Consider the following 16,883-nt stretch of genomic DNA (forward strand, 5'->3'; position numbering starts at 1 on the left):
CTAGTCCTACGATGTATTACCTGGAGTGTTGGTGTCTTACCTAGTGCTAGTGTCCTAACTAATCCTGCAGTGCTTACCTCATCTTTTGGTGGGTTGATGATAAGATCCCTGCGAGGAGGTTTTCCATTGTCCATAGCATACACCATCATACAACCTATAGACAGATTGACATGTTTTCTCAGTTTTTCTCAAAACATCTTTAAAATAACAAACATGCTATAAATATGTATCAACAGCAAAGAAGCATATAAGAAATTGTGATTTTCTGACAGGTACTGTCAATCACATCATTTTCACAATTTTTCCATGACAGATATTATCACACTATGCGTTTGACAAGAAAACTTATAATTCACATGGTTCACGGTTATTGTCTCTGCCATAATATTGTTGAATAGGGACACAGATGATTTGCAGTAACTCTCTGTACTGAGAAAGAGAGGGAAAGACACAGCCAGATTGAGAGGCAGAGAGAAAAAAAGGAAGAAGAACTAGCATGTTACCATCTCCCATGTATTCCAGGTGTAGCACACTGTCTGCCAGGGGGATCATAAAGAACTCAATCTTGTCGTAGCCCAGCTCTCTAAAGGGTAACACTTCTCCTGTTAAATCCTGTAAAACAAACATTCCAGTTTTATATCACAAGTATACATTGTCATCCTCAACCTTATATCAGCCTTATCTCCCTTAGTACTTGTTTCCACTTATACAAAACACACTGGGTGTATATCACTGGGTACATCTTATATTACACCTGTATATCACTGGGTACATATTATATTACACCTGTATATCACTGGGTACATCTTACATTACACCTGTATATCACTGGGTACATCTTATAGTACACCTGTATATCACTTGGTACATCTTATATTACACCTGTATATCACTGGGTACATATTATATTACACCTGTATATCACTGGGTACATCTTACATTACACCTGTATATCACTGGGTACATCTTATAGTACACCTGTATATCACTTGGTACATCTTATATTACACCTGTATATCACTGGGTACATATTATATTACACCTGTATATCACTGGGTACATCTTATATTACACACGTATATCACTGGGTACATCTTATATTACACCTGTTTATCACTTGGTACATCTTATATTACACCTGTATATCACTGGGTCCATCTTACATTACACCTGTATATCACTGGGTACATCTTATATACACCTGTATATCACTGGGTACATCTTATATTCCACCTGTATATCACTGGGTACATCTTATATTACGCCTGTATATCACTGGGTACATCTTATATTACACACGTATATCACTGGGTACATCTTATATTACACCTGTATATCACCGGGTGCACCTTATATTACACCTGTATATCACTTGGTACATCTTATATTACACCTGTATATCACCAGGTACATCTTTTATTACACCTGTTGCCATCTGTATAAACAACTGTTTACAATGCTTGAGGTATTTATTAAGCCTACAGACAGTGCCATCTTACACCTGTTTCCACCTGTACTTTTACTAATTTTCAAATGCACCTTACATTTGCTTACATCTATACCTGTAAATTACATCAGAACATTCCAACTTACCTTATATAGATTGGAGAACTCGTTAAGAGGCACACCTCTGGGTTTGCACTGCAACACCTGTCTGATTTTTTCCTCCATCTGAGAATCCAACTCTCCTCTGCTGCTGTATCGTCCTTTGGAGACTGTTTCTGCCCAAATGTACAAAGAGTGCGTTGATTGTATGTATAGCCTATATGTCAACTCTCTGTAACAAATGTTACACCATTTCTAATTTAGCACTCCATCTCAACTCTACTAACCATTTTCAAATCCTTGAATTATAGACCTGAAAAGCAATTTCAATAGAGCTTTTTCAATGAGTAAACACTGTATTTAGTTTTCAGCCTATAGGTACTGTGAGAAGACTTAGGTGGATGGATAGATGAACAAACATAATTCCAATAACCTCTCCAATCTTACCATTGATTGGTCAGTTTTATTCTTGTACTGAAATATCTGTTCATACAAGGCAAAATATTGCAAGGCAATCCATAGTCCCCCCACCCTTAGTGATTTCTATATTTACCGAGCTGTACACCTATCTCAGGATGTAGTTCACAGTAACACACTTCTTGTACCCCCCCCCCCCCCAGCCAAGACATACCCCGAGCTGTATACCTATCTCAGGATGTTTTTCACAGTAACACACTTCTTGTACTCCACACTCCAACAGTGATTTCTATATTTACTGAGCTGTACACCTATCTCAGGATGTAGTTCAAAGTAACACACTTCTTGTACACTACACTCCACCAGCCAAGACATACCCTGAGCTGTACACCTATCTCAGGATGTAGTTCACAGTAACACACTTCTTGTCCTCCACACTCCACCAGCCAAGACATACCCCGAGCTGTATACCTATCTCAGGATGTTTTTCACAGTAACACACTTCTTGTGCTCCACACTTCACCAGCCAAGACATACCCCTATACCATAGGTCACTGTAGTGACCTACTTTTTGTACACAACACTCTGCCATTCTATGATGTACTTGTATACCAAATCTGATTACTCCGGGTGAAATAGTATCGAGAAAATTTGGGTTGGATGGAATTTTGATGGACTGAAGGACAGACACGTCACAGTGCAAACCTATAGTCCCCCTGGGGAACAAATAACAGCAGGGGAAGTTGGAACTTATGTTAACATTTCTGTCAGGTACATCCTCTCATACGTTTACGATGACCACAACCTTCAGTCCCAGACACACACCTCGTTTTGATGAATCAGGTTTTTGTTTCTGCACTACAGTTTTTTTTGGCACAGGCAATCTGGCATCAAAGCACAACCAGTCTCCATTGTCAGTTGGGCGCTCCAGGCGCATGAGTTGAGGCAGTGAAGCCAGCATCTCAACCAGACTCCAGTAACCATAGTCTCGAAACGACAGCTCCTTCCCACACCGCTTCTGAACAATGCAGACAAAACAGTGATTTATAAATACCACCTCCTTACAATACTAATTCCAAACATAAGACTACACACTGAGGGGGTCTGTGATTTGTATTTGGAACATGAAATACAACTTCCATAAATAAAGATGTTAGATGTAGTATTGTAAGAATCTTAGGACCACAAAACTTTAGTACACGTATAACAAATTGCTTGAACTATAGATTAGTCGTCTAAATGATACTTTGTCAAGCTTCTCAGAAATTGTGATTACAATGAGAAGCCTGAAGCTATCCTACATGTATAAGGTGTAATACCTTTTTTTACAGGACATATTATAGAAAGAGACAGGTGAGCTAAATATACCATATACTTGGCTGGAAGCTGTATGGCCCAAACCCCTTCCTTTTGTTCTTCAAGAATCTGTCAATAGAGAAGGTCCAATTGACATAATATTTTTTCACATATATTAAATTGATTGAGCTGCTCATAACTTACAAAATCAACAAAGACATCGTTATCTTATAGGTATTTAATGTGATCAAATATCCATATAACAAAAGCATAATAGTGATGGAATTCAAAAGTGTGACATCATAATCATAATGCAAGGGATTATTTTACTAGTTTGTTTGAATTTATAACAGAAGCGTAAGTATTAGATAAAGATATTAAGTGATTAAATAACTTTCACAAATCAGACTCTGCATCAATTGTTTGATTACACTTCTTTTTTTTTCCAGAACATTTTCCAGCTCAATAAAGCTGAAAAATCTGTAGGTTGACGATTTGAACTGTTTTAGTACCTGTCTAATGTTGTTCTGTACCACCTCGCTTACAACGCTGACATCAAACTCCCCTGCCCCCGGGGATGACAAGACCTCCAGAGACCCACCACTGGACACACTGTCACGGCCCTGGGATCTCACATCAACGTCACCTCTGTCTCCTGTTCGTCGCCTTCCTAATAAAGGTAAAAGTGGAAAGAAGACTTTTAATGTTGTCATTGTATGCCATGAAACAATCAACAGTTAAATGGCAAAAAATATATCACAGATGTTTCCTGTATACACTAAAGCATAATTACCTAAACATTTGTTTTGGTGAACAATCACATATGTCTCCCCTTTAACTGTTTAAATGTTACAGCCCTGACAAGACATTTTTGAAAAATTTGCACTTATTTGACATTTGACCTCCAGTTCAAGGTCATAGTGACCTAACGACAGTGCATTATCATCGTGATGATGGGTGATGCAGATAAACTGATAGTTTTATCAGGATATCTTTAACTTAGCACTTATTTCACCTGATCATTTGAGGAACTACCTACTGCTTAATTATAAAATGCATATGAACAAGTATAACGGGGACCATTACAGAAGTCCTCAAACTGACCCCATAGTTGCAAATGATGCTTGGACAGAGTTTACAATGCCATCATATACTTGCATACGAAGTTTAAGCAAAATGAGTGACTGTTAATGACATCACCTTGGCATACACCTTCAGATGTTTGAAACAATCAGACTATTTTTTACCTTTGACCTTGAGGTAAAGGCCACAGTGAACTAATTATACTGCATTACACATCATATGTAAATGATGCAGTTGTACTGCTAGTTTCATCAAGATATTGTTAATGGTTTGAAAGTTATAGCCCAGACAAGATGTTCCTGAAAAATTTACACATATTTGACTTTTGACCTTGGGGTCGGGGTCAAGGTCACAATGACCTAATGAGAATGCACTGCACATAGACTACGGGTGATGCAAGTATATTAGAAGAACCAGAACCAGAATACCCATTACTACAATATGTGTCTTCATTCGAAGGGGAGACATAACTGAATGAAAATTAAAGAAATTAAAGTCAAGACTTCATTTAAACCAACAGACATTATAGCTTATGTATAGATCTGATTATCCAGGCAATTCTGCTTTTGTCAAATAAACGCAGCTGAATCATGTATTTATATGTTACAGGTAACCACTAGTGTAAGGAAAATTACAGTGAGGCGATCTAGACTGGGATACAAACTATATAGACCTCTGAACTTTAGATTAACATTAATTCTATCTAATTAAGCTACAGAGTCTAAACCACCTTCCTTAGGTAATATAGTTAAAGGAAAAAATCCAACAGCCAGACTGGGATTCAAAGCCACGCCCTCCAAATTCTAAAAAAAATAACTTACAGAGCTACCAGCTAGGTAATGCCAGAGACTGACCCAGTCCAGTTCCGTTATCCAAGGTTCAACAACAATTAACCTTATAATGCCTGCACTGTTGCAATTACATAATTTTTGCACAATATACCCAAAGGCTACATTTATATTCAGAAAACTACCATGCATGTAGATTTTAAACATTCCACAAGTTCAACCTAGGATTTCATTATTGATATTGAAAAAAAGTTCACAAGTGAATAAGATTTACTAGACCTTGGTGTCGATATTTTGACCATAGTGTTCTTAAACAACACACATAACAAAAATTGAAAGCATTGCTTTAAATTAAACCACTTATGGAAAATATATGAATATCAACTTTTCTACTTCAAAACTGTTACTACCGAATAGAGATCTAGACACAGCAATGATAAAGATCTGTAAAAAATAGCCATGGCTCTAATAAACACATGCTTGCATAGTTATATACACTTTCTATGCCTTATATAAAAAAAAATAAGGTTATCAAAATCACCTCTTCCTCGGGGTGCATGGGGTGCCGATGGTGGGGAAATAGTTGCGCCACCAGGGGAAATCAAGGATTTTTTCCCTGTGTTTTCTCTCCCTGGTATAGCAATGAAGTCTTGTTGAGGAATCTGGCAGTGGATATCTTCCATGAAGTCCCCTTCCTCTATTCCTGCTGGCTGGAAATTTATTTGTGATTGATCAGTCCTCTCTGTTCTCCGATTGTATTTTCTAATTGGCTCACTTGCAGTACGAAAATCTCTCGACTGTTCTGGTTGTCTGTTGAACCCCTTGTTTGTGTCAGACTTTCGATCAGAGAGATGTGGGGGTTTGTACCGTGGAACTTGCTCCCTAGACTCAATGTATGCTGGAGCAACACGCCATTCTCCTCCTTGGAATTCCTTCAACTTGGCAATATCGGGTAGAGAGTCTAAAAGGTCCTTCATAGAATCAAAACCAAGACCTGATGGACTAAGGGGAACACCAAACCGACGGGAAAAGGCTGTATCAAAATGTGTTAATGGTAATCCATTTGGGTAAGATTTAAGAAGCTCTGAAATTTGTTTTCGTATGTATGCCGAGACAGGGTTAGGACGATTAGGCCGAGTATTTCGTGGCGGAGCATGGCTCAGTTGGTGTCTGTTACTATTGTAGGACCTGAAGGACCTCGGTTGTGGTGGACCTCTTGACCGAGTTGAGGGTCCACCATTTCGTAGAGTTGCCCATTTGTTCTTATTGTTTACTTTCTGTTTAGACACTAGTTTTTGGATGTGGACAGATGCCTCCTGGGCCACTGGTTCAAGACACATAACACCATTCTTCCAAGATACTCTCAGAGCATCTGGCATGTCCTTAAGTAAATCTTCGAGGGTGGTATATCCCAGTTCCCTGAACGGGATGGGATCACCCATAAAATCATGGTAATCTCTTTTTAGTTCATTTGCAGTCAATGCAGCTGGGGCCGAGAGAAGCAAAGCTCTCAATTGCTTTTTTGTCTCTTCCTTCTTTTGGGCTTTATCAGCCATTATTAAACCGTATTAAAATCGAATAAACAAATATATGCTACCACTAAACAACAAACACTTGACATTCATTCCCGCCACTTCCTACTTTCAATTTTGATGTGCCCAGTGAACACGTGTATTTTGAGTTACGCTTGTGAAGTGTTACATTTTGAAAATATTATTCCATGCAGACATCAACCAAATTCTCCTATTTCAAGATAACAATTCGCAATCTCAATAACGTTGGCACTATAAACTGTCATTTGCTACAGATAGAGTTACAAGCAATCCCTTCCTTCCTCTATCGTTCCGTCTGCTTCTAGTCGAAAAAGTACGAAAATGCGGTTGTCAATATATGAATCGTATAAATACAAAAAGGAGCCGGAATTCCGGAACTGAGTAAAGAAACGTTTTTTTATTTTTATGAATTATTATCAAGAAATTATATCATTTACACGGGTAAAAATGAATCCTTTATAATTATTTATCAAATAAAAAATAAATTAAAAAAACTTCATACATATGCATGCAATATATGATAGCTATAAATTGTGCTTTTCTTTATTTAAAACACTTTCCCAATGGGGGAACAATTTTGAAAATATAATTTGTATTTCCTTTCTATTTCGTAGTCGTATACCAAAAAACAAAACTTGTTCAAACTTGTTCTTCCACTCCAGAAAATCCTGTGGCTTAATTTCTATTCAATCATAGTTTTTAATTTCATGCTGAAGTTTTAATAACCATCAAAAATTCATGGATCTTTTGTTCTTTTTCTTCCTAATAGACTATATCTTTACTTACTATTTAGTGTTTAACTAACCTGGTCTGAAGAGCCAAGAGAGCTTATATGTTGTGGATAGCGTCAGTCCCCTCAGTCTGGCATCAACTTTAACTTTTAAACAAATTCTTCTAAACAACTAAGAGACTTAGTTATGATATACGGTCAGAAGCATGCTAGGATGAAGGGCTATCAACTTTGTTCAAATTAATGACTTTGACCCACTTTCAATGTTGCATGCATTAATTTTTTTTTACAAACAGCACTAGTACTCAGATCAAAGGCTCTAAAGTTTGTTCAAATGGATGACTTTGACCTACATTCAAGCTCAAGGTCATCAGGGTCAATTTTTTTAAAACCTTCAAATAACTTCTGAATACTGCTGTGATGATTAAACTAGGAGCAAGCTTGGATAAAGAGGTATCAAGTTTATTCAAGTTCAAATTAGCAGCATTCTGTGTACAGAAACTATTAAAGTTCAGATACAGTGTACAAATGTACCTTATTGTAACAAGAGGCCCAATGGGTCTGAATCGCTCACCTGGTATTAATCTCACACTAAAAGATTTAAACATATGTTGCCCGTGACCTCGAATGCCGAACAAGGACATTAGGTTGAACAGAGTTTAAAGTCTTCCATCCCGGCATGCTTTTGGCAAAATATCATTACCCCGGACCCTTTGGTTATACAGAACAAGTCATTTAAAGATTTAAACATATATTGACCACTGTGACCTTGAAAATGGGCGAAGGTCATTCATTTTGACAAAATTGGTAGCCCTTCATCCCAGCCTGTTCATGACCAAATATCATCACCCTTGGCCTTTGGCTAATTGAGAAGAAGTCGTTTAAAGGTTCCATAATTGACCCTGTCACCTTGAGTATATGTAAAGGTCATTCATTTGAACAAACTTGATAGCCCTTTATCCCAGCATGCTACTGGCCAAATATCATTATCCTAGGCCTCTTGGTTATTCAGAAGAAGTTGTATAAAAGCTTTAAACATATTTGACCCAAGTGACCTTGATTATAAATAAAGATCATTCATTTGAATAAACCTGGTTGCCCTTTATCCCAGCATGCTACTGGCCAAATATCATCATCCTAGGACTTTCGGTTATTGAGAAGAAGTTGTTTAAAGGTTTTAAACATATTTGATCCCTGTGACCTTGAAAATAAGTAAAGGTCATTCATTTGAACAAACTTGGTAACCCTTCATCCTAGCATGTTACTGGCCAAATATCATTATCATAGGCCTCTTAGTTATTCAGAAGAAGTTGTTTAAAGTTTTTAACATATTTGACTCCTGTGACCTTGAATACAAGAGTCCCAATGGGCCTGCATCGCTCACCTGGTATAAAACTCACACTTGTAACCTTAAAAGTGATCTAAAATAAAGCTACAGGCAAAATATCAGTATTTATGATAAAAATTCATTCAAAAGACCCTGTTATTTTTTTTTTTAAACATTTCACCCCTGTGATTGAAAGTCGAACAAAGTCATTATGTTGAACACATTGTATAGCCTTTCATCTCAGGATGCAACTTGCAAAGTATCAACATCCTGGGACCCATGGTTATTCAGAAGAGGTTGTTTAAAGATTTTAAACAAATTTGACCCCTGTGACCTTGAATATAAGTCAAAGTTATTCACTTTAACAAACAAAGTAATCCTTGATCCCAGCATATGCTACTGACTAAATATCATCACCCTGGGCATTTTGGTTATTCAGAAGAAGTTGTTGAATATTTTTCACATATTTGACCTCTGTGACCTTGAATATAGATGAAGGCCATTTATTTGAACAAACTTTGTAGCCCTTTATCTCAGCATGCTACTGGCCCAATATCAGTTCTCTGGGCCTTTTGGTTATTGAGAAGAAGTTGTTTGAAGATTTTGATATATTTGACCCCTGTGACCTTGAAAGTGGGTCAAGGTCATTTATTTGAACAAACTTAGTAGCCCTTGATTCCAGCATGCTACTGGCCAAATATCATCATCCTAGGCCTTTTGGTTACTGAGAAGAATTTGTTTAAAGTAAAAAGTTGACGGCGGACATTCCAGCAGGTGAGCTAAAAATGAAAATCTCAGCAATTTGATGTCATTCCGACGTAATCGTAAGGATGACCAAGAATTAAGATTCTGAAAATCTATCCCTTTCTTTGCTGCTTTGGCTGCTGCAGTAAGTCAGAGCTGAAATATTAATTTTTCACAATTTTCAAACAGGATCATCTAAACTTGCACCTATAACCGTCACAAGGAAGGCGCATTTCAACAATATTTTCCTTGAGGTCAGAGATGAAAGTGCAAGTTGCAGTGAACTAATTTTAATATGGACAGTCTTCCTTACATGCATCCACATACCAAGTCTGCATCCAGATACAAAGTCTGCATCCAGCTACAAAGTCTGCGTCCACATACAAAGTCTGCATCCAGATACAAAGTCTGAATCCAGATACTAAGTCTGCATCCACATACAAAGTCTGCATCCACATGCCAAGTCTGCATCCAGATACAAAGTCTGCATCCACATAGAAAGTCTGCATCCAGCTACAAAGTCTGCATCCACATACAAAGTCTGCATACAGATACAAAGTCTGCATCCACATACAAAGTCTGCATACAGCTACAAAGTCTGCATCCAGCTACAAAGTCTGCGTCCACATACAAAGTCTGCATCCAGATACAAAGTCTGAATCCAGATACTAAGTCTGCATCCACATACAAAGTCTGCATCCACATACAAAGTCTCCATCCAGATACAAAGTCTGCATCCAGATACTAAGTCTGCATCCACATACAAAGTCTGCATCCAGATACAAAGACTGCATCCAGATACAAAGTCTGCATCCAGATACTAAGTCTGCATCCACATACAAAGTCTGCATCCACATACCAAGTCTGCATCCAGATACAAAGTCTGCATCCAGATACCAAGTCTGCATCCAGATACAAAGTCTGCATCCACAAACAAAGTTTGCATCCAGATACAAAGTCTGCATCCAGCTACAAAGTCTGCGTCCACATACAAAGTCTGCATCCAGATACAAAGTCTGCATCCACATAGAAAGTCTGCATCCAGCTACAAAGTCTGCATCCACATACAAAGTCTGCATCTACATACCAAGTCTGCATCCACATACAAAGTCTGCATCCAGATACAAAGTCTGCATCCAGATACTAAGTCTGCATCCACATACAAAGTCTGCATCCAGATACAAAGTCTGAATCCAGATACTAAGTCTGCATCCACATACAAAGTCTGCATCCAGATACAAAGTCTGAATCCAGATACTAAGTCTGCATCCACATACAAAGTCTGCATCCAGCTACAAAGTCTGCATCCACATACAAAGTCTGCATACAGCTACTCCTGATTTTTTTGATGCATGTCAACCTGTAGGTCACAGTGACCTAATTAAGATAAAGGACACTTCCTCCTTTCCTAGATTTAACCACATACTGAGCCTAGTGATGCTGCACTGTAAACCACAGACACAGGGACACACAGACCAGTGATGTAACAAAGGAGAAAACTCAACCACAGTACTTTTCTATCACCATTTATTTAATACATGTACCAGAATGTGTTTATTACATCAAATCAAATATTCATGCACCACAGCCTGTACTTTAAACATCAGTCAGTTCGCTACATACCTTAAACTACAATGAATATACCACATATACTTTGTGACAGTTGTAACAGTTACTGTTCCACACATGAGATTTCCACTGAAACATCTATCCGTACATTGTTTGTGTGGGTCATTTTTTTCAAATCTGTTGATGTGACTAATGTGAACAGTTTTCAGTTGTAGGATGCAGCATTTAATTTTGCAATACAAGTTAATGGCATCTATTCAAAATCGAAATTGGAACAGTTTTTAGTTTTAGGAATTGGAGCAATTTTTATCTGCCTACATCGTCGGATACCTACGGCGGATTTCGCTTCGATATTCGCTCATTTCATAAGTGATTATCGAAGCAAAAACAGCAAGGGGTATCGGACAATGAACTGCCTACCTCTCATATATATCTCATGAACTCAACTAAAAATATTCAGAAAATTAAATGAAAATGATTCCAACTAGATTGTATGAAGCAAAAGCATAAATATCCTATCACACTGACACATGTCTAAACATTGAGAAGTATAGTTCAAAATTAATATTCTAATGAATAAATTACTAAAATTCAGTTGAAATTGTCAAAACCTACATTAAACAAAGACAAGTAATTGAAATGTTCTCAGGTTCTTTCATATCCTTACATAATGAGGTGTTATGTTTTGGGTACTAGATTGTATGAAGCACAGCAATTATTGTTTCATTATAGTAAAACATAATGATGTTCCAGTAACTAAATAGGAATATTTATATTTTTCTTTAAAAAGTGTTCCATTTTGTGTACCTTCACGTTAAATATCTGCAGACAAAATAGTGTTACAATGGAAATACAGTCACATTTTAGATAATTTAACACAACATCAATCAACCATAAGCCATGATTCACTTTGGAATGTACTAAATGTACAGTATACAAAATCTATCTTCCATGTAGCACTAAAGACTGAAATGAATTATACAGTCAGATGATCTTAAACACTTTGAGCAAACATTGCCCTCCTATGACTAGTACATGGGTTAAAGTAAGTTATCAAATTACAGCATTTTTTCCCACAACCACAAACTTTTCTAAATACATGTTCACTCATCCATTACATGTACACAGAGTGTTATCATAGTCCTCAGGACATTTCCATACACAACTTGTATAATTGTCTAAAACAGACCTGAATGGCCTGCAGCCTGGGTAGTGATGACTACATGTATTGTCAGTAGATCACACTGATAGTTTGACTGTATACTGCTAATTACATACATGTCTTAACATCCACACCATCCTATAAGTGTTACACTAGTTTTATATGAGCCTACAACTTTACCTTTAGTCTTGGAGATTTACATGAGTCTGATTGGTCCATTACTCATCAAACCTAGCATATTACACTCTCATCACTAGTCATTAAGTCCAACAAGTCAACTCCTACCAATTTAAACTTTCAATATCATGAACTGATATGTATTGTATTACAGTAAATCATGTACTTATTATATAACAGTTCTGTTGAAAATAAAAAATATGTTAAACAGTTAATTTTCTTCAAAATTGCATTCCTTGAATGCAATGAGTTGAAGTAGCTGTATTATAAAATGATTATGAATGTCAATGAAGAATGATATTGGCAAACTTTGTGCTAATATCATTGTGATAGATCATGACATACTTCCACTACAAGCAACAAAAGTAAACAACAACCTTTCCCCTACTCTCACACATACAATTAGGTAAGTTAAATACATCAGTCTGTTTCTGTATAGAGCAATCAGTACATAAACAGGTCCAGAACACACACTCTATATTGGGGGTTTTCCTGAAACATCACATGTACATCTAAATCTTTCTCTCTACAATCTCTTACATGCAGAAACAATAGCACAAAAATCATTAACAGCTGAAACATGTACTGAATAATTCTCTTTGATAACACTAACTCTTGTGAACTTACATTAAGCTTATTCTTAAGGAATCATGGTGAGGATTTGCAGAATGTTTCGATTACTAAAACAAAGAGATCCCAAATAAACAATTCAGCTCTCTGATCAATAAATAAATTTAACATTACAGTTTTCTGTATTTAATAAAAAAAAAACTTGATTCAAACTAGTAGAGCTTTCTGATATTTTTTATAGATCTTATCTGCCACATTACAGCATTTCCTTGACTTAAAGCTACTGATATCTTCTTCCTACTCAAACTGCCCTATGAGCACCATCATATATATGCCGACTAAAAGAGCTAAGATTTCCTTTACCGACTGGCCTAGGGTAGAGTCCTCTAGCAGTTCTGGTATAACAGAAACTGTGGCAATGTATATAAACCCGCCCGCTGTAAATGGGAGGATCCAGAGCGTAGCTGCTTCCCCGACACCTTCAGCCAACAGACTGCACACAGTCCCTAGCATGGCTCCAATGGCTGTGGAGAACTGCAACATCATTGCCTGTAAATAACCAACAAAAGGTCCTATAGTGATAGACTAAGCTGAGCTATACAAAACAAACACTTTATTAACCTATATTACTCATAGATAAACAGCAACAGGCCTTGACTAAAAGCCTTCAATGACATAGGCATCATAGACTATCGCAGTAGATCCTCACTCAAAACCTACAATATCTATATTAAACAGGCAGCTTTGCCTATATTTACTGAACATAATTATTATCAAACTTATCTTTAATATTTCAAATTGACATATATGTCCTCAAATTGTATTTGGAGAAATCAGAATGAAAGTCTTTTAATGATTAGAACTACTCAAACATGTCATACAAAAGATCCACAGGTCTGGTCAGAAACTCTGGATCCAGGAGCTAAGTAAAAAAATTATCTATTCAATGTTATACGCTTGGTAAATCAAAGTTCTGAGATCACAGGATTGAATTGTAAAAGCCTTACAAAATATTACCTTTCTCTTTGTACAGCCAGACTGCACGAGAATGGCAAAATCTCCTATTTCATGTGGAATTTCATGCAGAAATATGGTGATAGTGGTGATGATCCCGAGGTTACGACCCATCAGGAATGAGGCCCCAATGGCTAGCCCATCAGTAAAATTGTGGGCAAAGTCTGCAGCAAGGTTAAGGTAGCCAGCCACCTTGATATCCTCTACTGGCGCAGCTGCTGCAGACAAACAAATCAATTATAAATCTGACGGAGATTACTTTACACTGTGTGTTGATTTCACTGACTATATGTATATTAAGTATATATATGTAGTAATGATCTAAAGCTGAAGTGAAGGAAGTCCTGAATCAATAGTTTGCAGGTAATATTTTCTTTTCTAACACTCTGCTAATATAGGTTAAAAGAAATATATCAAACATATATAACAAAATTCATGTTTTAAGTTCATTTGATGCTGGTAAAAGTATATAAACATACCAAGTGATTCTGGATTTATTTTTATGAAACTAGCAGATTTATACCTGGATTTTTTGTTTCTTTTTTACTGACAGTGTCATCTTTCTTGTCAGTTTTTCCTGCATCAGTTGTTTGGGAATCCTCCTTTTTCACATTCTTTTTATCTGCAGCTTGACCAGCCCCATGGCTGTGGGAATGAGAATGTCCACCTTTAACGTAACGTACAAACTTCTCCACAATTAGGAAGGCAACAATTCCTGCGAGTACCCACAGACCAATAGACATATCGTGTGAGTGTCCTTCCTCTCCACCATGGGAATGGCTGTGGGAATGCTCTGGGTCGTGGCTGTGGGGCGACACAGCATGAGGGATGAGATGAAGAAATGCATCACCAAGGAGACCACCAGAGGCAAAACTTAGTAAAACTTTTAATAATGGTGAACTTTCTTTTGTGTTTTCTAAAGGTATAAATAATAAAATGAATACAGGAGATATACTGATAATAAACGTAGCTCCTATGGCTTGCACCCATAGCATAAGTCCTGTTTCTCTGTGAACAGTCTTACTGGTGACGGGCGGTTGTGAGTCGTGAGCGTGTCCATGAGCGTGCCCGTGTCCATGTCCATCATCATGTGCGTGTCCATGTCCATCTGCTACATTGGCTTTCTTCGAATATTTAAACGACGGATTTTCTTCAGGTTGATCATGGGCGTGGCCATGTTCATGGCTGTGTACAAAACCAACAAGAACACACGTAAAAAGGAATATTACAACATAACTGGAGAACACAACTCGAGATGAGTTTCCTTGTGTGCCGGTGTTCGCCATAGCTTTTCCCGTACGTGGCCTTAAAATCAGAAGCTCAATACGCTTGACTAAAGACTGGACTTTTCAGCGGATACAAACTTATAAGCGATGCAGATTTTCTTTAGAGACTCGGATACTCTCTTGAATTTTCCTCCAATTGCGAAACTGAAAGTAAAAGTAGGATATAAAATGAAAACTTTTGGTAGTCATCAGGTAAATAAAGTTTAACTCACATGTGGTCATCAATGGTTATTGTATACCAACGTACATGGACGATATTTTGCAAATATTTTCACAATGAAACTGCTCGAAAGTGTAGGGCAAGGGGGAGAACTCTTAATGACAAACATGACAATGAATCCCTAAAATATTTCAATACGAAATATGAGTAATAAACGTTATGAGTTATAAACGATATGAGTAATAAACGTTATGAGTTATAAACGATATGAGTAATAAACGTTTTGAGTGATACACGTTATGAGTAATACACGTTATGAGTAATACACGTGATGAGTAATAAACGTTATGAGTAATAAACGTTATGAGTTATAAACGTTATGAGTAATAAACGTTATGAGTTATAAACGTTATGAGTAATAAACGTTATGAGTAATACACGTTATGGGTTATAAACGTTATGAGTAATAATTTATTTCTAATCATTGAATTTTGGGATCATTTCTTTGTTTTCGACTTTCAGATTGATGACCTAGCCCGAGTTTCCTCTGGCCCTGACACCAGACTTGGACGTTTCGACAGATAGATGTCTGGTGTGGGACCAGAGGAAACTCTGGCCCTGACACCAGACTTGGACGTTTCGACAGATAGATGTCTGGTTTGGGACCATAGGAAACTCTGGCCCTGACACCAGACTTGGACGTTTCGACAGATAAATGTCTGGTGTGGGACCAGATGAAGCTCTGGCCCTGACACCAGACTTGGACGTTTCGACAGATATATGTCTGGCGTGGGACCAGAGGAAACTCGGGCTAATTGATGACCTCGCTTTGTTTACATATGACCTTTATGACCCCGTATGTAAATAAGAAAAAGGACCAGTCTGACCTGAGAGAGCCGGTGTCCAATTAAGTACACGGTGACAAAGGAATACAGTTTATTTTGTAAAATTTGTGCAAGACCAGTTAACCACTCATACTTGTTCGTAACTAACAGTAAAGCAATCAGAGATATATATGGATGGACTTTATATTTTACGTTTAAAGAGTTTATCTGTAGTTTTGTGTAAAGTATACCTGGCATATTGCATACTATGAATGTAAAATTGTATCATACACTCAATATTACCGAATGATTAATAAGGCTCTGAATAATATATGTGTAGTGTATATACATTTATGTATGTAATCTAAACTACCCGGATACATTGCGAACTCCTTGTTCATTGGTCCGTACTGGTATATCAAATCTGGTGCAACAATCAACGTACACGACGTTAGTGGATCTTAGGAGTATAACACCCGTTACTTGAAGGCCGAGAACAATTCGAGTTACCCTCAAAGACAATAAGATAATAAGTTTGTCCAAAGCTCTGATTGTAGATATTTTTCATAAAATCTCCTATGCGTTTGTAGATGAAAAAATTGCAAAATTGATCTAACCGATTTGTTGGAAGTGTCAGA

General features: G+C 37.2%; 2 protein-coding genes across 3 annotated transcripts; both read right to left on the minus strand.

The window, feature by feature from the left end:
* Positions 1–40: 40 nt before the first annotated feature.
* LOC110441489 (tudor domain-containing protein 5-like) lies at positions 41–7,005 on the minus strand (the record flags this gene model as incomplete). The annotated part of the gene is made up of 7 exons (XM_021484649.1): positions 5,671–7,005; positions 3,771–3,928; positions 3,331–3,387; positions 2,788–2,980; positions 1,594–1,721; positions 504–612; positions 41–154 (listed from the first exon to the last, which is right to left on the minus strand). Coding segments are annotated over exons 1-7 (1,774 nt in total), but the record flags the coding sequence as incomplete, so codon positions are not given.
* Positions 7,006–10,995: 3,990 nt separating this feature from the next.
* LOC110441491 (protein catecholamines up-like) lies at positions 10,996–15,305 on the minus strand. Of its 2 annotated transcripts, none has more exons than XM_021484653.1 (3): positions 14,499–15,305; positions 13,979–14,190; positions 10,996–13,510 (listed from the first exon to the last, which is right to left on the minus strand). In XM_021484653.1, exons 1-3 carry the CDS (start codon positions 15,259–15,261, stop codon positions 13,259–13,261), a joined length of 1,227 nt encoding a protein of 408 aa, XP_021340328.1. In that variant the 5' UTR covers positions 15,262–15,305; the 3' UTR covers positions 10,996–13,258. The 2 variants fall into 2 exon arrangements, with proteins under 2 accessions (XP_021340328.1, XP_021340327.1); XM_021484652.1 differs by having other exon boundaries at positions 13,979–14,193.
* Between the last annotated feature and the right edge of the window lie 1,578 nt (positions 15,306–16,883).

This window comes from Mizuhopecten yessoensis, unplaced genomic scaffold, assembly GCF_002113885.1.
Source record: "Mizuhopecten yessoensis strain PY_sf001 unplaced genomic scaffold, ASM211388v2 scaffold715993, whole genome shotgun sequence".
Lineage (NCBI taxonomy): Eukaryota > Metazoa > Mollusca > Bivalvia > Pectinida > Pectinidae > Mizuhopecten > Mizuhopecten yessoensis.

Excerpts from the sequence above, each read along its gene's own strand:
- LOC110441491 (XM_021484652.1), bottom strand. The coding sequence starts at position 15,261 with ATGGCGAACACCGGCACACAAGGAAACTCATCTCGAGTTGTGTTCTCC. Across the intron at positions 14,194-14,498 it reads AAAAGAAACAAAAAATCCAG|CAGCTGCGCCAGTAGAGGAT; the intron begins GTATAAATCTGC and ends GTTTGTCTGCAG. Across the intron at positions 13,511-13,978 it reads CTGGCTGTACAAAGAGAAAG|GCAATGATGTTGCAGTTCTC; the intron begins GTAATATTTTGT and ends GGTTATTTACAG.